At 42.3% G+C, this 27,891-nt stretch overlaps 1 protein-coding gene across 2 annotated transcripts; it reads left to right on the top strand.

Annotated features, from left to right (window-relative positions):
• The first annotated feature begins 119 nt into the window (after nucleotides 1-119).
• Nucleotides 120-27,590, top strand: adgra3 (adhesion G protein-coupled receptor A3). Of its 2 annotated transcripts, none has more exons than XM_067523586.1 (19): nucleotides 120-277; nucleotides 9,627-9,698; nucleotides 14,427-14,498; nucleotides 18,644-18,715; nucleotides 18,807-18,878; nucleotides 19,046-19,206; nucleotides 19,711-19,924; nucleotides 20,016-20,180; nucleotides 20,411-20,612; nucleotides 20,763-20,912; nucleotides 22,168-22,326; nucleotides 22,419-22,586; nucleotides 22,694-22,901; nucleotides 23,103-23,311; nucleotides 23,588-23,712; nucleotides 23,943-24,066; nucleotides 24,598-24,743; nucleotides 25,175-25,270; nucleotides 25,952-27,590. In XM_067523586.1, the coding sequence occupies exons 3-19, from the start codon at nucleotides 14,443-14,445 to the stop codon at nucleotides 27,396-27,398; spliced, it is 3,774 nt and encodes a 1,257-aa protein (XP_067379687.1). In that variant the 5' UTR covers nucleotides 120-277; nucleotides 9,627-9,698; nucleotides 14,427-14,442; the 3' UTR covers nucleotides 27,399-27,590. The 2 variants fall into 2 exon arrangements, with proteins under 2 accessions (XP_067379687.1, XP_067379686.1); XM_067523585.1 differs by lacking the exon at nucleotides 120-277 and adding an exon at nucleotides 869-1,930.
• Nucleotides 27,591-27,891: the final 301 nt, after the last annotated feature.

The following is a 27,891-nucleotide window of genomic DNA, read 5'->3' on the forward strand; positions in this document are numbered from 1 at the left end:
TAATAATTAATTTTGTACCATGTGTGGCATGACTGGTTGAATACGCATTATGTTTTAAAGGCTAGCGATTTAATTTAATCCAAGCTTGATTTTTTTATTCCAGTTTGTGATTGCCTGCAGAGATGCATCAGACGAAAAGTCAAAGGACTGAGTATTATCATTCCCGCAACAACGTGTCGTCCTATTTGCTGACAACGGGCTGCTCATCGATAATCGCCAGGTCTCACAGTTCCTGAAAACAAAGAGGCTAGTGGTGATGAATGCATTTAGCCTGAAGGTATACGTTCCCCGGCCTGTGATTCCTCTATCCTTTCAGTCCAGGTTTCTACAATATGAAATGACTCATTCCAACTGATCATAATAGAGAAAATGGATGATGTGCCACAGGGCAAATAATTTATTACAAGCTAAACATCCTCCTCCAAAGATTTGCGCCTTCCCACTTCATGGCTGACAACAGACTTCCAACATTTAGAGGCAAGCTTGTTCCCAAATAGCCTTAAAATGTAGTCAAATTGTAAAATGGGCAACTGTCGTGTACAAAAATACCACTTACAATTTCAAAATACAGCATAAGCAACGTTTTAAATTAGACTATTATCTCGATCTGCTGTTGACAGGTTTTATGTATAACAATGCCTCTTTATTTATGAGCTTATTATGATTGGCTTGTGTCCATTCTAAAAAGCAGGTAGGTCAAATGTATTTATTAATTAGATGCGCCAATTTCAAACTGCAAATATCCCCGAGTACAGTTACTTTCACTGCTAAATCTGAAATAGATTAGGTTATTTACACATTTACAAAGTTGTAGCACCCCATTGGACAAACGTCTTCGTTCAGGCTTTTATTGTGAAATGCTGACCGGAACTGTTCGGACTGCCATCGGAGGTTGACGCCACTGGATCCCGGTGCAGGATCATGCGAAGAGTTTTCTTTCAGCAAACTTACAACTGCTTTTGAGTAGTTACTCAGAGACATCGGAGAACCAGAAGAGACGAAGCCATAACGTTGGACGCTCTTCTTTACGTGAAATCGAACTTTTTTTTTTAATGTAACTTTGTTTTTCGAGCAACGGTGCATTTAGAACATTTTTGCGCGTTGGTGTTTTCTCAGAGTAATTTCCTGTTGGTGGCTGGAAAACCAGACGGCGAAAAGTTGACTCGTTCTTGTTTGGTTTCGTGTCCTATGGGGCAGCAGAGCACAGTGTGAAATGAAAGTGGCTGCTTTTAAAAGCCTCGCCACGTTTCCTGGCGTTCATGTGGATAAATCTGGGATGCGGCAGCCGCCTGCTGTGGAAAAGGCAACACTCTGATTTGGACCCACGCTACTGGGAACAAAGAAAAGCTCGGAACAGCCGGGCAAGTTATTTAGTAACCAGCGAGCGTACTCGGCGTTTACCAGCCCTGGGATTTGCAGGAAGCGGACAGCCCGTCGGAATGGAAAGGGAATTATAAATGAGTCGTTTGGCAAACAAAGGAGGACATCTCCGTCGGACCGAGTACCGCCGAGCAAAGGGAAAGCCTGGCGAGAAATGGAGGAGGAAGGCTCGCTTGAGCCAAACAAGATGCTGGCAGAGGTCTCCTGTTTGTCCGCCTTTCGGATCACCTTCTTATAACGAAGCGACTCCATATCAATCGCCCGTCTGCCCCGTCTAGTGCCGAAAACGCGCTTCCCTTTGCCAATGCTGCAGCGGTTTTCCCGTGGTGTGTGAAAAAGAAAAAATGGGGTTGGATCTGTTGCAGTTGCTTGTGCTTTCGCTGCTCAGTGGCTGCGGCGCTTCGGTGCTATCACCCGATTGCAAATCATATGACGAACGCTCGAAAAGCGCTGGGAAAAGCCCGCCGTCCGACAAGAAAGTGGTCTGCAGCAACATGGAGCTCCATCAGGTGTTGCCTCCGGACGCCTTCCCCAACAGAACAGTCACATTGTGAGCATACAGTTAAAAACACACTCCAACCTGTCCTGCACTAACCTCAATGATTTTCAACAGTTATAGTCCTCAGTTGAATGTGGACGACAAACCTTTGATTTGCTTTACGTGTTGCCTACTGTTAACCAGCTTATTATTATTCGTTACTAACCATTGTCTCACACTCAAGTTGATCCTGAAGTACACCTCTTCAAAATGACATCCACTTTTACAAGAGTGTCTCATTCATAATTTAGAAAGATTGTCCTAAACAAGTAATCACATAATGTTTGTGGCTTTGGCACAGTTAGAGTTTATTCCATGTCAGCCATACATCAGGCTTTCACAGCTGCATACTGTAATGGTGTAAACGTATCCCCTATGTAACAGTAACCCCCCCCCCCCCCCCCCAGCCTTCCTGTGGAGTAGTGATTCAGACACAGGGAGACTTATCTCACCATATCTCCAAGGTATTCAATAGATTTAAGAACTCTTTGGATTTGGTTGCCACCTGGCTGAAATATACACTCTCTGATGAGGTTAGATCTAGTGTTTTGTTACCAAAGCCCGATGGTGTACCCTGTTTTGTGTTTTAATAGGATGGAAACCCGGTTTGTAGATGCTGTGATTGGATTTTCCTTACAACACTACACCAGCTGTCAGTGTTATAGATTTGGTAGTTGTTTTTTTTTTGTGTGTGGCCAACTTAAAAGTAAACACACACAGCTGTTTGCATATATTGCAGTTGTTGTAATCTATTTGATTAACTTGATCAGGCCGGGTTAATTTTAAAATGCTTTTTTGATGATCACCATGCTTGGTGGAACATCAACAAAACAAACAAAAGTAGCAAAAAAAAAGACCTGTGCGCTCAGTTCACTTGTGCTCAAATGTGGTGGTGAGCGATGGATGAAATATGAGAATACCAGGGCAGGGTGCTGGAGTAGAAGGCAAATAATAGACTCCACGGAGGCAAAGAAAAGGAGAAGGTTGCCTGGCAAGCAACCAGTCATAAGACCATTTCAGTAAGTTTACATGTTTTAACCCGTTTACCACAAATTAGACGCACATTACTTTGAAGAACTTTCAGTAGGAGCTTTTAAATCTTCTTTCCATGAATGTTGGTTTGTAGCCATTTCAACGCAGTTACTACTAGTTCAGTTTCAGATACCTGACAGTTGCTTGAGTAAGGCGACAATAAATGTGAACAGATGAACAGCTTGTCACCAATTTAGTTATTTAACCATTTATATGATATTTGTGATATTAAGTTTCTGCAGAAACATTAGGCCTGGCATTTTGCTCATCAATAGTCATTTTATTTTAAGTTGCTGGAGCTGAAAAATTGTAGTTAGGCCAGTGTGGTGTGTCCTGGGTGGAGCTCAACACCTGGCAATCACTCACCTAAGTGCTTTAAGCTTGGAGGCCTGTCAGTAGAACAAACCGTATGCTGCTATTTAAGGCTAAATATCCTTAAACAATAATTTTCTCACTGCTAACCTCCACCTTCATCAGTCATCCTCTTCTGCAGCTATCTGTGTGGATGATGTTCAAATTCTGGAGCTGACTCTGAAAAATTAATCATAAACACAGGGAATATATCATTTCACTCAAACGTAAATACAAGTTAACTGTGTTGAAGTATCAAGCTCAAGCAAGTATCACAGTTTCAAATATCTAGCAATTAATAATCATTCAGTACTGAAATAAATTGAGACAGTTGGCTGCCTAGAGCGTTTACTTGGAAGCTGTTAAAGTGTCTAGAGTTTTGTTTGTTCAGCTTATCCTGATTCCCTCTGTCTTCCTCTTTGTGTCCCCTCTGATATTTATATTTGACACATGCTCTAATATAGGTCATTGCTATGGCTGTATTTCCTTTGCGAGCTTGGAGTCTGCCATCTTGTTCGGACAGTGATGGATTTGAGGGTGAGCCGGGTTTCTTGTGATTGCGCTTTTAGCTCAAACACTGTAACATGGAGGATGGCCTCCAAAGAACAAGAAAGATGTAATTAGAGAGCACACACAGCAGCTCTTACACATTCTTTCCTTCCTCCACTTTTGTATTTCTGGACTTTGTTGGTTGTTGTCCTTTTGTAGGAAAACAACCCGACTCTCAGGCTCTAGTTAAAATCCTTGTTGTTCATTGTTCACTGTTTGAGTGGCAATGAAACAGCCATTTATGTTTACTGCATAGTTTGGGGTGTTAATTTATGGCCTGTAAAATGGACAAGTGCTCTCAAGAGGTCTGGTCTTGTTTATGGCTTTCCCATAGTCTTGTTATCGGTTTGACTGTAGCCTGGGCAAATTGGGCAAATTGAAGCAGTTGCTACAAAAAACCCTTTCTCAAACAAGAGATATTTAACCAAAGAGGATTTAACCATATTCAGCTTTTCTAGAAGTGGTCCTTTTACTGAATATGAAATCATGCCACACTTGAATGAATTTATGTAGTTTAATTTGAATAGGTTAAAGAAATTGCTCACCCTTGATGAGCAGTCCAGTGTTGGCATACTTTAGATTTCTTTTTTTCTCCTCAGATCTACTTACAAATTAAGTAATTAAAACATTTAATCCAGGCTTTCCAGAGAACATAAAAAATTCTTGAACCATATTTACATTGTGTTCTGTACCTGAGGAACAGTTAAGCATCTGTTGTTTTGCCAGACTTAACTAATTGCTGGTATTTGTTTAAACTGGGATTCAGTGCGTGTAGTTTATTCACTACTGCTCTGCCCTGAATGCCCCTCTGTAGAGAAAAAATGAGTGATGCATTCCCCGCATTTGTGCTCTCCAAATGATACCGCACGTCGAAGTAATCCGAGAGGAAATGACACAAATGTGTTTACAGCTGGCCTGTCCTCCCATGTCAGTGTAGGCCTGGGTTAAAGTACGAAGGGATTGAATTAAACCTGTGGCTCACATGTAAGGAATAGATCAGGTTGGTCGAGTAGTCTGCGTGGATGTCTACGAGCATATATGCTTGTGTAAATTGAAGCTTTCTGTACTCACCCTACTCATATTTCTTTATGCGGCTTGTTTAGTGTAATCAGGGTCTGTTCGCAGGAGCACCTGGTTTGGACAGAGCAAATAAGCACAGCTGGTTTTGGCCTCTACAGAGCAGTGCAGGATTAATGTCAGGAAGAAAGCAGGGATTTCCTCCCTGGCTGCGGGAAAAGCGTGCTCAGTTTGATGACACATTGGAGTGCAGAAAACTGGGAGTTAGGGTAAAAGTCTCTCTTTTTTTTTTTTTTTTCTTTAGACTTCACTTCCCTGAGGTCTGACTTGTACATAAGCTAATATTCACTTTTGGATTCCAGATCTAAAAACCAATAATATAGCAAATACACACACACACACACACACACACACACACACACACACACACAATTGTGTAATCAGTCCTCATGTCAATCTTTGATTTTGTTTATTCTGCGCAGCCATAAAAAAAGCTAGTCTCATGCTGAGGGCCTCTGAAGTGCTTGTTTAACTTGGACACAGGTGCCTGCTGTCATGCGTGTCCTGAGAGGATTTGTTATTGTTGCTTTCCAGGCAAGCCGTTGGTCTAAAGGTATGGTCCAGTGTTTTTCACAGTGGTTCTGCTGTGTTTGCAGAAGGAATCCAAATCCCAAAGGCTACAATCCAACAGCTGCACATTTTGTTGGTTTCTAGCGTTTCATTTTAACAGACCTGTTGAGCTTTGACTTCGTTCCTGACTGACAGTTTGCTCAGGTGTAGTGTGTGCGTTCTTGTCTTTGTTGGTGTTTGTGGGGTGAATCATTTTTCCATTCAGCCATCGAGCTGCAAATGCTTGACTCGCTTGTTGGGGAAATTCAAAAAAAGCTCTTATTTAAAGTGGTCTGCTTTATTTTTCCATGTTGCAACACCTCAGTGACAGAATCATTTTAGCATTAGTGCCCATTCTATAAATAAATCCACAGTCGGTTCAGTTCAGTGCAAAGCCCCCTCATACTTGTAATTTGTGGAATAAAAACATGCTAGATAATAGCAAGAAATACCTTGGCAAGTTGCAGCACCTCAGCAACTGGATCAGTTCCTTTTTCCACCTGAGCTGAGGCCCACTTTTCCATCCATTATATTCAGAGGAAGTTACTCTAGAAGGGTTTTTATGAGCTCAACTGCAGCCTGAAATGTATTTGAAAACCTGTTGAAGAGCTCTCTGCTCTTGGGAGTTCTTTGTCTAAAAGCCCCATGAGAATAAAGGACGTGTTGACAGAGCTCACCAGTTGGTTTTGTCCTTAAAACACTGTGTGCCTGTGAGGGGTCTGTGTAGTGGCTGGCCATTTTCTTCCACTCCTTGATCATGTGCCTAAAGCTACAGGCATTGGCTTTTGTAGATGTATTTTCTTTAGTGACAAAGAACCTGGGGCCACCTACGGTTATGTCACATATACTGAGGGCAATTTTAAATCTAGGCCAGTGGATTTTATAATTCTCTCAATCGTTGTTGAAAATCTGGTTTCAAATGTGGTTTGATGTTTATAGCATCTCTATCATGAGACAGGATGTGAGATCCCCCCCACCCTGGAGCTTGTTCCTGGCTGGAGCTCAAGCAGTTTTTATCTATGCATCAAGATAAGGTAGACTCCCCTCCCCTGCATCGTTAAAGGTCTAGCCTGAACAAATTCCCTAGATGTTTTTTAGTCTGGAGACTTCAGGCCAACGTTCTGAGACAGACCGTCAGGACATAGACAGTCTGGCTACAGGCGTTTGGAGGCCAGTGGAGATACTGGTGTTAAATAGTAATGATCTCCAGTGGAGTATTGAAGACAGTATCTTGCTGAAGCACTTTCCAATGTACTGGGCCACTGGGGATCGGTTTTTATAGCTGGCCCCAATTGCTACCCAGTTCTGTGTTTTAGTAAATGCCAAGATTCATAACTCGGCAATGCTGTCTTAAGCAAGTATGGTGGACTAGCCCAAACATTTTAACGCCGATAAAGTCACTGCAAAATGCTATATTTCTGGAAAACGAACAACATGTACTTTATTCAACATTTTGAAGTAAGAACACTCAATGACATTGTGCTGTGTTTTGTCAGATGTGGCCTGTAGCTACGCAGCAGTGAGTTTACTTTCAGGTCACATTAAGTCCACAGTGTGTGGAAAACCTTCATTCGACTGATAAGCACTGAATGATAAAGTAGATTTTTTTTACTTTGTTTTTCTAAATTTAACAGTGTGGCCACTGCGTCAAAGCATTAATTGAGGAACAGATCGCGTCAAAACAGGTTTAATGAACGTCAGTGCAATGTTGACGTGTTTAAATCCCTACAACTTTTTACCACAGCAGAAAGTTTACAGCTCAGTTCGATAATTTGATTATGTGTCAATGCCATGCTTATCTGGTTATTGTTTCCAAAGATTTAAAATCACAAGTTATCAATGCTTATAAGAAGAAGTTGTTAGAAGAACTATTGTAACATGAAACGTTTTAAACAAATTATTTCACCACATTCATTTATTCAACATGGCACTTGAAAGTATTTGTATTTTATAAGGAAATTAGGAACTGAGCTTAGATTCTGTAAAATTCTTTTTATGCCTAAAGTTTACACTCCTGTCATAAGTAAGAGGGCCAGTGAAGAAAGGCAAAATTAAGCAAAGAAAGGCGGAATGAGAGAAGGCAAGAAAAGGGCTCGTGTCTCTCAAGAGAACTCTTTCACAGATTTATTTTGACAACCTGTAGAGTCATAAGGCTAGAAATGTGTATTTATGTAGCCAGACTTGAACGATTCCCAGGACGTGTTGTTTTACATTTATAATCTGCTCTGTAAACCTAATTATACAGCTTTCCAGGAAGATGGAAGGCCTGTTGGTGCTGTAGGCATGTAGGATTAACTTTGGGATAGGGAGGGTTTTCTTGTGACCACCCTACATACTGCAAATGTTGCTGTGACTTTCCCCACTGTTATGTAATCGAGCAGATCATTTGCCTTGTTTTTAACATTGTAAATTGGCTTCTGGTGCTACGTGAAAAGAGCGGTTGTTGGCCTAGTGTTAACCGTGACTGCTTATATTCATATTCAAATGAAGGAGTCGTCTATGCAGCTTCCTTTTAAATTTGTGATAAACTGCTACCGTCGTCGCAACCAGCCAAACATAAGGGGTGATTACTGCATTGCTGTTGTATTGTAAGTAGCTTTTTTTTCCCCATCTTCTACATTTTGTTGACTGAAAACCCTCGTGGTATATGCATCCAATTCGGTATGCCAAATAATCTCAATATAAATGAGACGTTTGTGACCACAAACTTGGGAGGCCTGGCCTTGCTGCCTATGCCATCAGCTCGTGTATAAACGGGCAGTGATAGAATTTGCAACCCTCTACATTACCATGTTTTAACATCTGCCATTTCACTGTTCAGAAGGCTGCAGAACACTGAAACCTTTTTGTTAGCATTCTGTCAGTGGGGCAGGGAGCCAAGCAGCAAATCTCCAGTGAGTCTCCACTGTCCAAGCCTGTAATAAAACAACCCCTCAACACCCCATAATGACTCCAATCTGGCCCAGGGTTGTGGGTGCCACTAGCATGTATGTCACACACCACATCCCCCTTGCTGCTGGCCAGAAACATATGCTAACCACAAGTCCATGCTTGTGTAATGTCTGCTGTTATTTAACAGTGCTATTGATTAGCCAGAGTCTTTGGGAGTAGTTTAGGAGAGAGACCTGAACGTTCGGGGACACTGACAAAGAAAGTGGAGCTGTACTTTAAAGATCTGCATGCGGTGAATCAGCTTGTGAAGTGCACAGGCAATAAACTGCATAATAAAATCTGCTTTTTTTTACTCAGGGAGGAAACAATCAAGAATTTTTCATTTGGACTTGAAGGTTTTCTTGAGCTTTCTGTAAGAAATACGTCTGGCTACCTCTGCAATGCCCCAGATTGCATTGCATTGTATTTCATCTGGAGTTGTCTGACAGCTCCTATTTGGTTGGTTTAGTTACTGTGCTACAGTAAATATGCATATAGTGTTTAACTATCTGCAAGTTCCTGACTACTTTCAAACTGACCTTGTGTTTGATAAAAAATATGGATTTTTATTTACATTTTTTAACTGTTAGACTGTGTTTAACTAATGTGTTGATTATTGGATAAAACTAGTGCATATAACCAGTGGGGCTGCAGATCAGATTATGATGCGTTAAAGATGCTTCACAGAAATAGCACTCTGTATTTAATTCTAGCTTCTTGTATTGATGGTGCTCAGATGCTGCTAATTCAACATCAATGAAAGCACTCAGCCGAGTTCAAGTTGATTTTGCCTCCGATCGCTCCCAGGTGGTGTTGAATCGTATGGATGTTATTATCTGTCAGCAAGTAGCACCACAGTTCCGTTCCACTTGTTGAAACAGACACTGGGTCTTTTCAAATCCACTATCACACTGTAAATAACAATTAATTAACTATTTGCTGATGTTTCAATTGCCGTGACGGACTTTCTATCTAAGAATGTTTTGTTTCCTCCAGATGTTAAATGTAGGCCTGTGTAAAATGTGACAGAATGAAGCACTTCAACTTCTGACAAAATGCAATACCTCTTAGAATATGATTTTGTGCAAGAAAAGCCATTCTACAGCTGATCCACAGATATTATAATATTTTTGTGGGCTTTATTCCTAATTGTATGATGTATTTTTAAAATTCTAAAGCTTTATTGTTGCTTTACATTAACTCTTGTTTCTCTCTGCAGAATTTATAACAACAATAAGATTCAAGAACTTCAAAACGGGTCCTTTTTTGGATTATCTACTCTGGAAAAATTGTAAGTACTAATATTAGTTTTATTATTACTTTTTGTTTTTTATACTAGTGATTTGTCCGAGCATGTTTCCAGTCAGTCCTAAACTTTCTCTATGTTGTCGTTTGCTGCGTATTTTAAAGGAAAACGTAACTTTGCTTTTGAAACGTGCTGGATTAAATGTCTTACTTTAATAAAAGAAGCAATTATGGAAAAGTCATATTTCCTGTCTTGCAAAGTAAATGTTTAAGCTGTTTGGATCCTTGAAAAATCACCATTGACTTTAATATTGCTGTCAAATACCTTCACAACATTTCGTGCTATATGTACTAGTGCATTAGTAGGAATTAGTATCCATCACTCAACGTGCGAAGCTTTGGATTGTAAAGCAGGAGGTTCGTAAAACACACATTGGCCTCGTGCCAGTGGAACTTCCAGGCCATAGAAAATGAGTACATCACTTACTCTCAGTCAGTCGAGTTTATCAGCCTGTGGTGAAGGACTAGAGATGGTACTAGAAAAGGCTAATTATAGGTATAAGCTCCAGGGTTGGCTGTTGTTTGTGACATATGTTCAACATGGAGCTGCTTGGGTATTCGGGGAATGGGGCCCACTTGCAAGGAGCAATATTATAAGGAAACCACTATAAAAATAAAGTAATAGCAGTAAAGTCTACAAAGTCATTTTATATTGGATAATGTTTTGAGGGAATAAACTGGCAAAAAAATGTTTATTGGCATATCTGTTTATGTTCTCTGGGATCCCTTAAATAATGGCGAGATGCTGTTTGCGCCTTTTTCTCTGCCTTTGGAGATTGTAATGTCATCACCCATGTTTCCTTCCTACAGAGAATTCAAGAAAATTGGCCGTGGGCCCACACATATGGGCCATGGGTGATTTATCACACTGGAATGGCTTCATGCAGATAAAATAACCAGACTGTTAATGGCCATGCTTTTACCCAAGGCTACAATAACACATGACTGCATTGATACGGAATTCTAAGGGCATGTTTCCCGTGTTATTCTTTCCGGTCTGGTTAGAAAGACCAGGAATCTAGAAGGCCATATTTAGCCTTGTGGTGTAAGTTCAGAACATTAAGGTTCAGAAAAGCCCCATGTATTATTGGTGACTGTTGATTTTATTCTCAGAGAAAACCTGTTTCTAGAAAAAAACCCTGCAAATGTCTCCGGACTGTACATTTGTTCATTTTGTAATGTAGCACATTTATGCTGACAAAAAGAGAGAATCAGACATTCTGAGAGGTCTGACATTCTCCAGAGGTGGTCTGTTACACCTGTAGCATACATCAGGCCTTTTGAGGTGAAATTCAGTTTAATCTGGGCGGGGGGCAAGGCCTGGGTAGTGTCTTATACACCCCAGATTATATCTAGATAAACTCAGGATTTTATTGGTGTCCGAAGGGGGCTTATGAAAGTCCAGTCGATTTTGGTTGTAAATTCTGTTCTGCCTGCCACTGCATCAATCCACATGTAAGTTTACCTCCAAAAGCAGCTCCCATTGTGCCTCACAGACCACTCCCCACTCCCACCCACCCCGCAACCAGTGAAGCAAGATTGCTAGACGGCTTGCTGGTTTTTGTCATTGTAATGAGGCAAAGCCAAGGCCAGAGGTGCCAGCAGTACAACCCCCCCCCCCCTCCCCCCAAACACACACACACACACACACACACACACACTCTGCATGTTGAAGCCTCTCCCTCTCCCTCCCTCTCCCATGTTCCCCTGCCCTCCCTCCTACTTTCAATCACCTTCACAGTCCCCCTTTTTTCCTCCTTAAACTCTCAAAGAGGGAAAAAAAAACATTCTGCATGAGCCTGTTTGAATGCACTGAGGCTTTCCATCTTCAACCCCGCCTTCACAGTTTTTTTTTCTTAGGCCACAAAGAAATTCTCTCTCATTTAGATGGCCTATATGCAGCCATGAAGACTGAGACAGCAGCTGGCTGAGTGCCACAGAGGGGTAGAGAATCAATTATGCCTATCTGGCACTCTCTATGAAATTGCAAACTAACTGTGGAGGCCCCTCTGTTGGGGCCAAAAGGTGTCCCTGCTTGGAAATAAGCCACACACAATCCCTATTATCACTCTCCTCATAGAAATGGAAGCCAAGTTAAGCGACCGTCACATGCTAATTCCTTACTAAGTCCATTGCTGTTGTGGAATGCTTATTGTGGAAAACGGAGCAGGGACAATGGCTGTAGTGTGAAGTGTTTCCTGGAGAACTGTCTGTTTGTAAATGGCACAATAAGTTTGGAAGTCTTTTGCATAAACATGAAGTGATTTTGAAATGGATATTGCAGTACTGTATCGAGAGCAGCTTTTCCGAGGAGGGCAATGTAAAGGAGGCCGTGATTAGTGCTAAAGCAAGACAAAAGGTTTCGATAACTAGCACTAAAATGCATCCTTAGTAAATTCAGTATACTCAGTAATGTTGTTTCTGCAGCCTTAGTTGATTTGGTATGACCAGAAATGTGGTGGTTAATGTTTGCTAGTGTAAACTTTACATTTCGGTTTACATGTCTATGAAATGACTTCCATAGACATGTGTTTAGTTTTGTACTTGTGGGCCCAGTCCCACTGTGTCAGGGTGCCAAATTATGAGATCTTAAGTTGGTATTATTCAGACACAAGTGAATTATGGTCAGTTAAGTGCTTTATACTGTAACTGCTTCCTGTAGCCAAAGTGGCTGCTGTTCAGCAAAAGCCTGACTTTAATTTTTATTTTGAAGTTATGTCAGTCTCATGCCAGGAACCCTCAGTTAATCTTTAATATGCCTTGCCTTTTAATATCATTAACGTTGTTTGGAAGACAGCATGTGTGCCCCTAGAATATCCATCTTTAATTCCTGGCTATTTCTGCACCAGAGAAATATTCAGCTAGCCCTTTTAATTTAATCATGTTGGGAAAACCTCACATTCCTCATTGCAAATAGATTTAAAAGGTGCCAGGTCATGTGTGGTTGAAATTGGTCTTTGGATTTTGAAGTGCAGTTGGATGGTTAACCACGGACTGCTTCTCAGTGACTCCCCATATTTTATCCACAAGTATTTTATTATCTGGGAACTACAGTGTTATTTTTTTTGTTTTTTTTTAGTTGTTACTAGTTTTGCTGGTTTCCCAGTAGGACAACCTGCAGATATCATTCCCAAGGTAACTGTAATGGTTGGTGAACACAAATGAGTAGGATAATTTGGATTGTATTGATGGGAACAGCGAGTGTATGCATATAAGAGACCAGAGAGCAAAACTGCAGAAGAGCTTTTCTTTGGACTATGCGTTCTGGATTCCCTTAACTGTAACAAGTCCAACTCCGAGAATAGTTTAGACTAAAATTGATTCGCTTGAGCAACAAGCACAATAGCAGAATCCACATGGCTGTCTACCCACTACGTACTCTAAAATTCTAACTAGCCCCGGTCTGATTTTTATCCGGTCCTGAGCCCTTATAAAATGGTAGGGTTGTGGCAGGAAGGGCATCCGGCATAAAACCACATGCCAAATCGACGTGCGGAATACGTTGCGCTGTTGCGACCCCTCAAGGGACAAGCAAGAAGCTGTTCGTGTTTGGGTGTAAAGGACTTTTCAAGAGGCGCCATGCTTTCTCATTTATCTCTCACCGCTCTTGCATGCGGAAGCCAGCTCTGCTATTTCAGTACAGTACATCAAAAGCCTCCGCGAGCAATAGATTTTTTTGTCTATGACTTATCTATGGCCACCTACCCACCCCCAGATGACAGCTCCTTGACATCAAACAGGCAGAGTTACCCAGAGGCCCTTTGTGTGGGTTCAGGTGGTGACTGGATATCCTCCTGAACCTCCACTCTAATGAGTGACTAGGCATTGCCAGTGCAGGTGAGCACTGCAGGCATTCTGTGACCACAAGCCTTTGAATCTCAGTGAGGTGTGTGTCTGTGTGTGCTCGTGGGCCTATGAGATCTAAAGAGCACCTTTTTGAGGGCGAGGTTGTCAGTGACAGCAATGATGTGGTGCTGATGGGTGAGTGAGGTCTGGACTTTCTTTAAAAATGAACGTGGAGGATAAACTCCTATGTGTTTTAACTAGTATATTATACATGTCAGCAAATGTGTATGTCACAGATTGGAAGTGCAAGTCCTTTTAATTGGTTACTGTGCAGATGCTTGCATGATTAAATGTTGAAAGAGTGCATGATGAAAGAGTGTAGTCCAGTGGGTACAGTGGTTGTCATACATTTTTAAAGTTTTTTTATTTTTTGTCCTTTCGGTTTATCCCGTGAGTTCAGGGTCGCCACAGCGGATCATTTTCCGCATGTTGATTTGGCCCTTCCTGACACAAACCTCCTCAGTTTTTACCGGGCTTGGAACCGCACGGCAAACCTGGGGAGGGGAATGGGCTGTTAGGGGTTCAGTGTCTTGCCCAGAGACACTTCGACATATAGCCAGGACCGGGGATCCAACCACTAACCCTGTCGTTCATGGATGACTGCCTTACAAACCGAGCTCACACCCACTCATATATTCTAACCATCTCAGTGTGACCGTAATGTGGCAGAATGATAATTTAGCTTTTGATTTCTCAAAAGCTAAATTCACAAATATCTTGTTTTTGGCAGATGATCAGTCCAGCGTCCAAAGTTAATTTCAAGATGAATTCAGACCCTTTGCTTAGAAATTAGTTAAAATGTATTGACTGATTATTTTGTTAGTGACTGAATTGATGATGACTTATAATTCTTTGCCTCCCCCCACAGGGACCTGCGGAGTAACATGATCAGTCTTATTGAACCAGGCGCTTTTCTTGGATTGCCATCACTCAAAAGATTGTGAGTAGCGGTTGGAGCTTCTGCAGCTTCAGTCTCCTTAATGTGGTTTCTGCGTGTGTGCACATACTCACAGACTGACACTTTTTTGCCTCTCTGGGATTTTACAAATGTATTTTGCCTTTTTTTTTTTTTTTTTTTTTTTTTTTTTTTTTTCAATATCAAAATTACTGAATCCAGCTTTCAATTTAAACACACTTTACAGTGCTTGCTTTAATTATTTGTCACGTGAGAATAAATACAGAGAGTGAAGAAATGCTTCTTTTTTTTTTTACATTTCAGTGTGTCTTCAATCAGACATTTTTAAAAGTGGTAAAACTATGATCTTTGGTATTTTACTATTACTAATAATATGTTTAAATGAGCTGTTGCTATATATTTATGTAATGTGCTACGTGTGTTCAAGCAATTTCTAGTCTGGTGTGCATCCCGTGTCCATAAGGGAGCATGGACTATTTCTACTGCCTTGTTTGATCTGGCCCTCAGCCAAAGACCAGACAGCATGAGGCCTTATGCACTTTCACACACTTTTGGGGGGGGTACACAAACACTTGTGTGTGTGTGTGTGTGTGTGTGGTGTCTATGAATATCATGTGCGAATCATTTTGATGTGCACAGTGTACATAAAGCTAGAGTCAATCTGGAATACTTGAGAGTGGGAGGTCAGAGACTGTGCACAAGTGTATAGTTGTGTTTTTCCCGTTGTGCGCAAGAAGTGCAAGAACACAGCATGAATTGGAAGCATCTGACAGTGCCCAGTGACTGCCAACACAGATTTGAGCTTGGCTGCTGCTTGCAGCACTAAGAGCGAGATGGGACGGCTGTCAGCTCTTTGGCTCAGACCCGGCCTCATTTCCCTCTTTTCCTTAATGCATATTCAAGCTACCCTGGATGGGTCCATGCCCGCCTATATGTCCTGTGAATATTAAAATCTTTACCCCAAACACTGGCAATTAATAAAGACTTCCCTTATCACCACAAAGTGAGCTGCACCTTTTCATGGGAGTTTGGTTTTGCCTAAGGGTAACAATGTGTAATTGGCCCCCATTGCCAAAGTTAATTTCAAAGGTTAGTTGTCCTCACTTGACTGTGAAAGGCAGAGAGCACAGAATGGAGAAGATGAGTGAAGGAGACTATGAGGTAGTGCTGGACCCTGGGAACTTAAACACAGAAGCTCTATGTCAAGGTTTGGCACTTGCACTTTTAGGAAAATTAAAGTCGAGGTAAATTTGCAGCAAGGATTACATGAACACAGACTTTGACCAGTTTCTGCATCACGTTCATCTGACACGCCTTTGGCACCTGTATCTTTATTTTGTCCTTATTTTTGGACTACGCTCTAGGCGGTCCTTAATTTCTGTGTGGCTGCCCACTCTCCTCAGCATTGGCTAAGTACATTTCATCTCATTTCAAGATGTGTCATTTGGAGGACCTATTTATCTTTTTAAGTGACAGCAGCATCTAAAGAGGGCAACACAAATCGGGATAATATGGACTCTACACATCAGACATTAGTCTTGTTCAATTAAAAAAAACCAAAACATGAATCCATAAGCTTGATTTAAGCTTCTGCATCAAATCTGTGCGGTTGGTATCGCGTAGGTACTGCGTAGCGGCGTACCGTACCCAGTAGGCTGACGTGCACCTCTCTAAGTCCCAAGTAGGGGTCAAGCTCTAAAAATAGTGGATCCTACTTTGCTCATAACGCAGCTTGATCATGTCTTCGTTGAATCTCCATTTCTTTGTACATGGTGCTTTGTGGGTTTTTATTGGAATAAATTCTCTTATGATATTGCTATGATATTTTCAGGGACATATAAGTGACATAAAAATCCTCCGCTTGAACCCATAAAACAAGGTTAACATCCGAACTAGAAGTCTCACTTGGTCCCAGCACTGTGATCCTCTTTATTCATGCTGGGAGCTACTCATGCTGTCGAGTGCACTGATGGTTATATCATCAGGGAAAAGACGGGTGTATCCCTACCCCGGCTTCACAAACGGTTTTCACACAGATTTAGACTTGCCAGTACATTCAAACACACCTTTTCTCATACTCAGGCCCTATAGTTTCATATGGTCTTCACACTCTTTAACCCTTCAACAGTCCCCCTTCCAGCCCTATAACACCAGGCTTTTTTTTTTTTTTTACTTCTCCTTCTAATGCTATTCACATCAGTTGAAGTGCAGAACAGAACAGTCCACCATGCTGTTACTGTGCTACACTGCTGCGACTGAAAGACGTGGTTGAGATGAGTCTTTGGTAATGAAAACCTGCTGACATGATTTTTTTTCATTATAATAATTCATAAAGATTCTTACCAGAAAACAGGAGCGAGGCGATAATGTCGCTTGAAGTAGCTGCAACTTTAATATTTCAATTATATATTAAGATTAAAGTATGCCTTAAGCAAGGGAAGCCCCCAACCCCCATCCCTTCACTTCTGTTATCATTTCCCTGACAAACGGTGCTCACACATATTGGCAAGCCTGCAAAAGGTGGCTCCTTTGTTCTTCTTGTCTTCCAAATGGAATTAATAACCTCAGACAATTAATACCCAAGCTGGTACCTTAAAGACCAAAGCCAACAATTACATAACTGCTTGGATGTTAGCGTGCCTGACAGTGATGCAGATCTCCAACCAGCCCAGAATACAGTTTAGATTTGTGTTTTCTCCATGGCTCTTGTTTCACTTCTTAGGTATTCAATCATTCACAGGCTAAAATACATTGCAGCTACTTTGACTTTGAACCTTGGATTCACCATGACTGCTTCCCTTATCTCTGTGTTTCATAAAGATTTGTTTGACAGCTTTTCAAAACTTTTTAAGTTTAACTTTCAGCAATTTAAAAGCTGCACTAAACATTTACATTTAGTAATTTAGCAGGCACTTTTATCCAAAGCGACTTACAAGTGAGGTGCTAAAGTCTACGCCAAGGAGAAAACATCAAAGCCAAGTCCTATCAGATGAAGTGTTTCTGTTTCATGGGATGCAACTGCAAATAAGATAAGAATTTTTTTTTTTTAAATAAATTTAAGTGCATAGGAAAGTGTGGAAGAGTTCTGTTTTCAGCAGTTTTTTAAATAGTGGGAGTGAGTTTGCTGAGCGTGCAGGGTTTGGTAGCTCGTTCCACCATCGTGGGATCACTGAGCTGAAGAGTTTTGCTTGGTGTCTTCTGTGCGGTGCTGGGACCACCAGACGACGTTCATTGGCAGAGGGACGGGAGGGATTGTAGACCTGAATGAGGGAGTTATTTTTAACAACAGATCAAATGACCACATGCAGAATGTTGTTCCCCATAGCCTGAACATTTTGCTCAGTTTTGCTTTCATCATTCCTCTTTTAGTTCAGTCTCACTGTTCTCACAACCTCATTTCTAGCTGCGTCCCTTAATATTTGTACCTTGCACTTTGCTCATACAACAGGAAGATAAAAGAATTTGAAAGTATTTTACCAAACCATTACTCAGGCTGACATTGAAAAGGCTGTGAAAGCCCAATCCATTTGTTTCCCAAAAAAAAAAACAGCGCAAGTTTTACTTTTACCCCTTTTATTAAAGTTGGTGTACATTTATGAGCTGCTAAAAGGTGAACCATTTTTTTCATTTGCAGATTGCTACAAGGAAAATTACTTGCAGCTCTGAATAGGGAGCACTTTATTTTGTAATAAAAAGCAAAGTTTAAAAAAAAAATAACACAATTTGTGTAGCTAGGATATTTTTCTTCCTGCAATTCTTCTTCTTATTATAATAATTTCATTGTTGAATCAAAGCACTCATAAGAGCTCAGAATCGAGTATTCCGTGCTTAAGTTGGCCAAGCGCTGCCAGAACTCTTTATTCAGCTCTTTGTCAATGTTTGCACACGATGTCCTTCTGAAAGGCGTCTGAAAGGCGTTCTAATGTTTGCCAGAGACATCATGTTAGGTCACATCCACTGGAGAAACAACACACTTTTGACGTGTTTGGCATTAATCATATGTGATTAATTATCTCCAAGAGCGTTTCTCTGCCTTTTGAAGTGTAGTTTCCCCTGAAGGCCTGCACAGGGATAATCTCAAATTGCCTTGAAAGTTGTTAACCTGTCAGCTAAATCTCTCCGTTAAGCATGCTTTCTTTCTGTAAACTTTTTTTCTGTTTGTTTTTCAGAGACTTGTCCAACAACAGCATTGGCTGTCTGAACGTAGACATCTTCAAGGGCCTCGCCAGTCTGATCAGACTGTGAGTCACTATTTTCACAAATATAAGATTTTCTTTCTAATGGTTTTAGATGGAAGATAATTGTTTTTCATTATGTTTTGGTTTCCCTCAGAAACCTTTCAGGGAACAAGTTCTCTTCATTGTCTCAGGGGACTTTTGACAGCTTGGTGTCTCTGAAGGCACTGTAAGTATGACAAGGAGCCAATTTGTGTGATTGAAGTGTGACTGCGACCTCGGTGCTGTATGTTTGCCATGCGCCACTAATGCAAGCAAAACTGCGATTGGGTCATAAAATGTGATGCCAGTATAAAGTTTTCTGCCCTGCATGTGTGCAATTCTGTACATCTACAGAGAATTTCAGACACCTTACCTGTTGTGTGACTGCAACCTCCTGTGGCTTCTGCGTTGGACCAAAGAAAAGAACATTGCGGTCAAGAACACCAAATGCTCCTACCCCCAGTCTCTTCAGGGTCAGCTCATTACCTCCATCAGGCCAGAGCTCCTCACCTGCGGTAGGGACGGGCACATCTGATGTGTCATTACTCCCGTCTATTTTGAAAAAAGTTGAAATAGTGTATTGTCAAAATGTTGCACTGTCTCTTTAGTTTCTTTGCTTTGCTATCAGTGATGCTGGTGTTTGGGGAACAGGGGCTTGTGTAATGACACGGGCGATAAGAAAAGGGCTGCCCAGGCCAGCGCTGCTTTTTTTATTTTTTTATTTTATTTTTTTTTTTGTACTTGCTCATGTCTTATCAGTTTGGCACTCATCACAGCGAGGGACTTTAAATTACCCGGCATAGATCTATCTAGCAGGAGCCAGTGGCCTGCCATGAATGATAAATAACACTTGACAACCCAGAGTTTAAGACACTGTCTAAGCTTTTCTGCGTGTTGAAAGTGTAATGTGTGAAAAAACTTACACTGGATCCCAAATAAATGCATGAGTGGAAAAGTAGCCGTGAAAAATATGAACCAAGTGACAAAAGACTGGCTCTCTTTATGTCCCGTTTCCTCAGATGCTCCACTTGAGCTGCCGTCCTTCCAGCTCACTCCGTCCCAGCGTCAGGTGGTCTTTCAGGGGGACAGTCTGCCATTCCAATGTCAGGCCTCCTTCGTGGCTGAAGACATGCAGGTTCTGTGGTACCAGAACGGTCGCATGGTCAAGCCTGACGCAGCCCAGGGCATCTTTATTGAAAAGCGCATGGTGCAGAATTGCTCCCTGATTGCTAGGTATGATGATGACGCACAATAAGCTGACCGGCATTTATGCATGATCGATGCAGTAAGTCCAATTTAATTTATCCTCTTTGTGATCCACTAGTGCATTGACCATCTCAAACATCCAGCCTGGTTTTACTGGGAACTGGGAGTGTCGTGTCTGGACGAGCAGGGGAAACACCACTAGGACTGTCCACATCGTGGTATTGGAGAGTTCTGCCAAATACTGTGCTCCTGAACGTGTCTCCAACAACAAGGGGGAGTTCAGGTCAGTCTAATATAAACAGACACTGTGCTGCTCAGTTGCTTTAACAATCCAATACACTTCTCTACTGCGATGAATGAAAAGGTTTAAAAAGGTGTAGACTGTAACCAATATTTACTGTGGCATGCAGTGTTCTCTTGCTCTGATGGTGCAGCTGTGTTGTTGTTGTGCAAGCAGCACCTCCGTGTGGTTAAATAAAATACTAATCTGTGATTTTATTTGGCTTCTTCAAGGTGGCCACGCACTCTGGCAGGAATCAGAGCCTACCTTCCCTGCAACAGACTGGCATCAAGTGCAGGCACCTACTCCGGTAGCACAGGTGAAGAGCAGCGAGCATGGCGCTACTGTGATCGCAACGGGCTGTGGGCGGAGGAGGACTACTCCCGTTGCCAGTTCCAGAAAGATGTCACTAGATTCCTATATGTCATCAACCAGGTCTGTTTTTGGTGGATCAATTTATTGTTTACTGACCCGGAACTTTTATTTGCTGTTTTTTCTGTCAGAATTTCCTTTACGCCGCCTTACTGTTATGTGTGTCATATGAGACCACTCATGTCTCATTCTCTCTTTACGCCTTTCTGCCAGATGCCTCTGAATGAGAGCAACGTGGTGCCCAGGGCTCGACGTCTGTTGGTCTACACAATCGATGCCGCCAACTTCTCAGACAAGATGGACATTATCTTTGTGGCGGAGATGATTGAGAAGTTCAGCAAGTTTGTTGAAAAGTTTAAAGATGTAAGTCCTCTAGTGGCTGTTTTTTTTTTGTACTTACTCACAGGCTTCCTGCAGGTATTTTAAAAGGTTTTAAAGGTCTGATATTCAATGACCTGAATGTTAGGTTCAAGTATGATCATAGAGGTGATTCGGCATATTAAACTCTTTGGACAAAAATTTTTTTATTAATTTTTTTTTAAAGATTGTCTTAGTTTTGTCCTAATAAGCTGCCAACAAATATGATAGTTTCACCAGATATGGTTGCTTTGCAGATAAAAGTATACATTGATTTTAATGTGTTGTTTTAGACATACGTTTTGTGAATTATTTGCTACTCAATTCAGATCGCACAAAAAACACAGCTCTGCCTTATTTACATATATGTGCAGACTTGATGATGTTTAAAAGGGGATGCACACGTTAAATCGTGCATTATGGTACTTTTTGAGATCCCAAGTTCATCTAAAAAAATGTTTTATTGTTAAGTCAGTTTCCAACAATGATTCTGTAAGTTTAATGTGATATGTTTACACCTGGTGCAAGTGTCTGAAGCAACATGCTCCAACTTTGCTTGGTTAACGGTTAACGTACAAACAAACGTTAGATCACGTTTCTCTTGTCGTAGCTCTGCTGCTTCGTCATTGATGACTTCTTCTCCTGTTAGCAAAGCTCATTATAAGATAAAAGTTTTTACACACACATTTTTCCCCACTTGGATATAAATTAGGCCCAAATTGCATTCATTGATCTGAAAAATGTCTTGAAAAGTGGTAAATCTGACTTGATGAAAGCTGCAGCAGGTCTACATTAGTTTCATTACAGCTGAATATGATTAATTCATATGTTGTGTTACTGTATCCAAGGACAAATGGATTAATGCTTGACAGCTGTTTGCTGTCATGTTGTTTAATGAGAAAGGATGTGTTGTCGTGACTTTCAGCACAGCTGTAGGCCAACAGATTGAGAAGTAGACAGTTTTTCTAGCATGTTTTTAGCTGCTCTAGATGAGTTTAAAATAAACAAAAGCTTAGTAGAGGAACATCATGCTTGAAATATGTTTCCAATAGTCAGTTAATTACAACACAAGCCACGTCAAGAATCTTCCTCGAGCATATGTTTAGTGGTATTTGATAAACAAGATGCTGCCTGAAAGACATTCGCATTTATTATATGCTGTTGATTTCCTGCAAAGTCACTGCCTTTGGGTGACTTCTTCCACGTCAGTGCCACTGATCTTGTGCTTGTATTCAATCTCGTCGACCCTTCTGTCTCCCAGCTGGGTGAGGTGATGGTGAGCATGGCCAGTAACTTGATGCTGGCCGACGAGAGGGTGTTGTGGATGGCTCAGCGTGAAGCCATGGCGTGCTCCCGCATCGTCGCCTGCCTCCAGAAGATTGCTGCGTACCGCCTGGCAACAGCACAGGCCTTCTCCTTGGTGAGTCACGTGAAAAGTGTTTTATCATGTTGCACTATAATTTACTTTAAACGGAATTTCATCAAAATTCACTCTTCCTGTTACCCTTCCAGACATCCCCCAACATAGCAGTGGAGGCTCATGCTGTCAGGGCCAGTGACTGGAACGGCATGTCCTGCATGTTGTTCCAGAGGCCTAGCCCCGAGCGCACCCCCGGTCAGGACCGCCAGCTCACCTTCAAATGCAATACCACCAGCTCTTTCTCCAGCATCCTTTACAAGGTCAGCTCTTATCAAAGATAACTACAGTTTGTCAGAAACATGGTAAACCTGCACTGCATAGAAAAGAATTGTAGAATTGATCTATTTATTAATTTTTGTCCACATAGAGCACCATTGTGGAGGCTTCCTTGCAGCTCCCCCAGTCTCTCCTCATGCAGGCTGCCCTTCCTGGTCAGACTGAGGACACAGTCTACAAGCTCCACCTACTGGGCTTCCGCAATGGCAAGTTTTTTCCCTCCACTGGCAATTCGTCCCAGCTAGCTGATGGAGGAAAGAGGAGGAGTGTGGCTGCCCCTGTCATCATGGCCAGGATAGGTGAGTCATCAAGTTTTAGTGTAGTCAGAAGTGTTTAAGTTTTTGGTTTTTAAATGATAGAGAAGAAAAGTAGCAGCATGACAGGAATAAAACCGCATGGTGGCTGAACGTGGACACAGTACAAAATATATAATAATATATGAAAACCTGAAATCATTTTTTTCTGCATCTTTTGATACAACTCCCTGCATCATCAATCAGATGGAATATCTCTGCATGTGCTGCGGACACCTGTTAACGTCACCCTGCGACGTTTCGCCCGGGGATCAGACGCCGTGTCTGCCTGTTGGAACCCAAGCCTGGTGGGAGGTTACGGGGGATGGCAGAGTGACGGCTGCCGCATCCTCGGCCATCACGACAACTTCACCACCATATCCTGCAACTCTCTGGGCAACTATGGCCTGCTCATGGTAAGAAATTCGAATGGGTCATTTTGGGAACGAAGAACCAGCAGTGATATTATGTAAACTAATAATGTAGGTGTCTTTATTTGTTTTATATTTTTCATAAAGCACTTAACCATTTTTAAAGTATACCTCTAGATTATTCAGGACTAGCGTATTGCCCCCTAGTGGCCGATAAGGATGTCTGCAGAAGTGCATGTGGTGCCCTATAGTTGTCAATAGTCATCGTGATTCAGTGACACAATGATATTAATCATGGATTACATCTCTTCTAACTTACAGGACCTCAGCAGTGTGGAGTATTTCTCCCCCAGCATCCAGCCCCTGCACCCAGTCATCTACGCCACTAGTATTATACTCCTCCTCTGTCTGCTCACCATTATTATTAGCTACATCTACCATCACAAGTAAGTAGTTATTGTGTCATTTCTCTACATAGCAGGATTTATTATTTTTGTCCCCACAAACTAGTCTTTTTACTATAATTATTAATTCAATAAAAAAGCAATACACTCTGAGTAGAGGTTTACTGGCGATGATCAAAGACGGCTGCAAATAGAGGATGATCGATGAGCATAAAAGGGTATTATGAAAATGATGTCACTGTGGTAACTTACTTTGTGTCCATTACTCCCAGGTCTGTCCGTGTGAGCTCCAAGTTTTGGCACATGTTGATCAACCTTTGCTTCCACATCTCTCTCACCTGTGGGGTCTTTGTAGGTGGCATCAATCAGACACGCTACGCAAGTGTCTGCCAGGCAGTGAGTATTCTCCACCAGCACACCTCTCGTGAACGTAATATTCTGCAGAACGTAATATTCAGCAGTCAAAAGTTGTTTTGCTGTGATTTGAAGTGGGGAAAAAGTTGCTTTTGGCAAAGTTCACTCTGCCTATAAAACTGGTAGAAATGCAGTGAAATATCTTTCATAGAAAGATACAGAAAATGGTTTCCTTGGGTAGAGGCAGTCCTGCATCTCCCCTTATGTGTACTGAGACTTATTATTTATTAATCTTTAGAGCACAAAGTATCCTCCTGTAAACTCTGGGAAGAGAACTTTTGTTTATGAATTTAATCCCCTCTGATATAAATATTAGTATCTCAAAATTTGTTTTTTTTCCTTAGGCCTATGATGCCATATTCAATAGAAAAACTGGCCATCATCTCCTCATTTTTATTTTTATTGGTGCAAGGACATAATAGGTGTAAAATACGTGTATTTTATCATAAAGTACGAGATTGCTTAGATTTTTTTTTGTGTCTATAAATGTCATAATGGTGCGCTCTCCTCTAGGTGGGCATCTTGCTGCACTATTCTACCCTGGCTACAGCGCTGTGGGTGGGCGTGACTGCACGCAACATCTACAAGCAGGTGACACGCAAGGCCAAACGCTACGAAGAGCTGGATGAACCTCCACCCCCGCCACGGCCTATGCTAAGGTGTGATAGTCTAATAGAGCTGCTCATTGCTCAAACTAATAGATCAGTTGCATCTTTGAGCTGCACCGGAGATAAAATGTATTGCCACCTACATTTTTTGATGCGAGGCAAACTGCATGTAGTGCTCTCTTGTTAACTAATATTACCATGGCCTTTACAGTTAGGGTTATTAATTACAGCTTCCTCCACATCAACCAACACTAGACTCCAACACTAGAATTTAAAATTCTGTAGTTTAGTTGTAATCTCAATGTAATTCACCACGCATATGTAAATTGAGAGAGTGTGTGTCATTGTGCATCCTCCTGCCATGTGGTCATGTTTTTAGTCAACCAGCCACACGGTGTCGTTGTAGAGACCTGACAATCCTTTGAAAATTCTACAAGCTGGAACAATAAAGCAGAACCACCTCTCTGTGCTTTCCCCTAAAGATTCTACTTAATCGGTGGAGGGATGCCCATTATTGTCTGTGGCATCACTGCAGCAGCCAACATCAAAAACTACGGCAGCCGGACCACTGCACCATAGTAAGTACTCCCACCATAGAAAGTGATTAAAGTTTCCATTCGTCAGTTTGCGCTCACGGAAATGCTGTGTCATTCCATCTGTAGAACTGTGTTTAATAAGGAGACACCCAAGCCCATGAGATCTTTCACATGCTGTCCTCAGGAGGTCTCGACTTAGTTATTGACCAGCCAGACTGTGTTGCTTTAGTAAATAATGGATATTTTTGTGAGGGTGGGAAAAGTTTATTCCCGGGTGCTCTGATTATGGAAGCCTATTAATGGTATGTGCATCCAAGCAACAAGCAACTTCTGCCAGTTTGCAGCAAGCTCCCCCGCCCCCATCTCCATCTCCACACTGGCAGCTGTTTAGATTGTGCAACGTGACTAATTGAGAAATCTGGACCCATATCTCTCTGAAGTCTTTGGAGTTTAATTAATTTCTTACAAGCGAGACAACTCCAGCCTGTGTTATTAGACGTAATGGGACACTTACTGTAAAAATTAATGCAGAACTTTTTCAAAGAGTCACTTTAAGTTTGTGAAGTAAATAATGATAGTGACAGATTGAGATAAGGAGATGGGAAATTGTTTTAATAAGTGCTGTTGGAAGCTTTGCTATTTGGAGGCTAAAAGGTGATCTTGATGTATATTTTAATGTGTGCATTAAATGTTGATTTGTCCTGTCTGTCTTTTCTCTTCTAGTTGCTGGATGGCATGGGAGCCCAGCATAGGGGCTTTTTATGGCCCAGTAGGATTCATCATCTTTGTGGACTGCATGTACTTCCTCAGCATCCTGCTGCAGTTGCGCCGCCACCCCGAACGCCGTTATGAGCTCAAGGAGCCGACTGAAGAGCACCAGCATCTGGCTTCAGCCATTTCTGATACTGGGCCAGATGGTTCCAGCAGCCACTGTCATTCCCTCAATCTCCCACTCCAGCTGCATGAAGCATCATCCTCCATAGTCTCAGCTCCCCACACTGTGTCCCTCTCAGCCCTGGAGAACGAGCACACCTTCCCGGCACAGCTGATAGGTGCGGCAGGGGCATTAGGCCTGTACGCGACCCTGTGGGTGTTTGGGGCCATGGCTGTGTCACAGGACTACCCCTACGACTTGGCCTTCACGTGCCTGTTTGGGGTGGCCGCACTGGGACTCGGGGCCTTCATGGTGGCACATCACTGTGTCAACAGACAGGACATGAGGCGCTTTTGGTCCCAGGCTTGTTGCTCTGGGAGACGAGCCTATTCTGCTCAGGAGGACGTCCTTCTGCCTCAGCCGGGCATTGCGCTGACATCCACAGCAGGATCAGCTAACAAAGCCGACGGGGAGTCGACAAAGTGTGGCCACAGCAGTGCAGACTCTTCTTACACAAGTAAGAGCGTCCCGAGCATGCGGCACTCCACCCATGGCAGCAAGTTGACCAATCTGCATGCAGAGGCAGCTCAGTGTAAGTCTGCTTCAGCACCCGTGATAGCCAACGGGACAGCTGTTTTGGACAACAGCCTGACTGAGCATTCAATAGACAATGAGATTAAAATGCACGTAGCGCCACTCGAGGTCCAGTTCCGCCCCATGAACAACATCAACAACCCAACAGCTGCCACTAACGGACACACAAGCAGGCATCACAAAAACAGAGCGCGAGCACACAGAGCAAGCCGCCTGACTGTGCTGCGAGAGTATGCCTACGATGTTCCTACCAGCGTGGAGGGGAGCGTGCAGAGCGCCCCCAACAGGCGCCATCACCATTATAACGTGGCGGCACGCAGTAGCCGACGGGCAGCCTACATGGCCTACAGGGAGCGGCATCAGAGCCAGCTGCAGCAGGACAGCAGCGACAGTGCCAGCCTACCGCGGCGCTCTCGCTACTCAAATAAAGGGGGCGGCGGCACCGCGGGGAACGGGACAGTGGTGAGTGTAGAGCCCGAGCAGGTGGCTCCCGTGGCAGTATCCAGCTCGAGTAAAGACTCCGGCCCTGTAAAGCAGGACAGCAGCACAGAATTAGAAAGCCAGCCCAAGTCGTACGGGCTCAACCTGGTCACTCAAAATGGTGGCACACTCAAAGAAAATGGACAAGCGGTGCCTTTAATCAACACAGAGTGTGCAGCCGGTTTAAAGACTGGCTTGTGGAAACATGAAACTACTGTGTAGCAACATTTTCTCTCCCAAAGACTGTATAGACGTTCTTTCGTTTAAACTGTGAATTTTTGGTTTTACTGACTGTACAATTCTTTTTTTTTTTTCTTGACAAAAGAGTCCTTTGAAAATAATTATTGCAAAAACTAGCCACATTACTGCCACTGTAGATATGTTTTTGTAAATGGTTTATTTTTATAACTTTTGAGAGTTCTGTACTGCGAGTTCTGAGCTGTGGCCCCTGTGCATACCATTGCCCTGAGGCTTTTTTTTTGGTTCATTTTCTAGTTTGGCCCAGTAATAATAAAAGAGGTTTCATTTACCTAAATAAAAAGTTTGATTCTTGCAATAACATCCACATTGTCGATCGTTGGGTCTCTGCAGCTGGTGCAAAGGTGAGTCTGAGCTTTTTTTCTTTCTAAGACTCTTGACGACTCTTTCTGACAATATATGACGAGCTGGTAATTGGGTTTTTCGCTGACCTTCAGCTGCCCTGAGGTTCCCTTCA

This window comes from Channa argus, chromosome 12 (assembly GCF_033026475.1).
Source record: "Channa argus isolate prfri chromosome 12, Channa argus male v1.0, whole genome shotgun sequence".
Taxonomy (NCBI): Eukaryota; Metazoa; Chordata; class Actinopteri; order Anabantiformes; family Channidae; genus Channa; species Channa argus.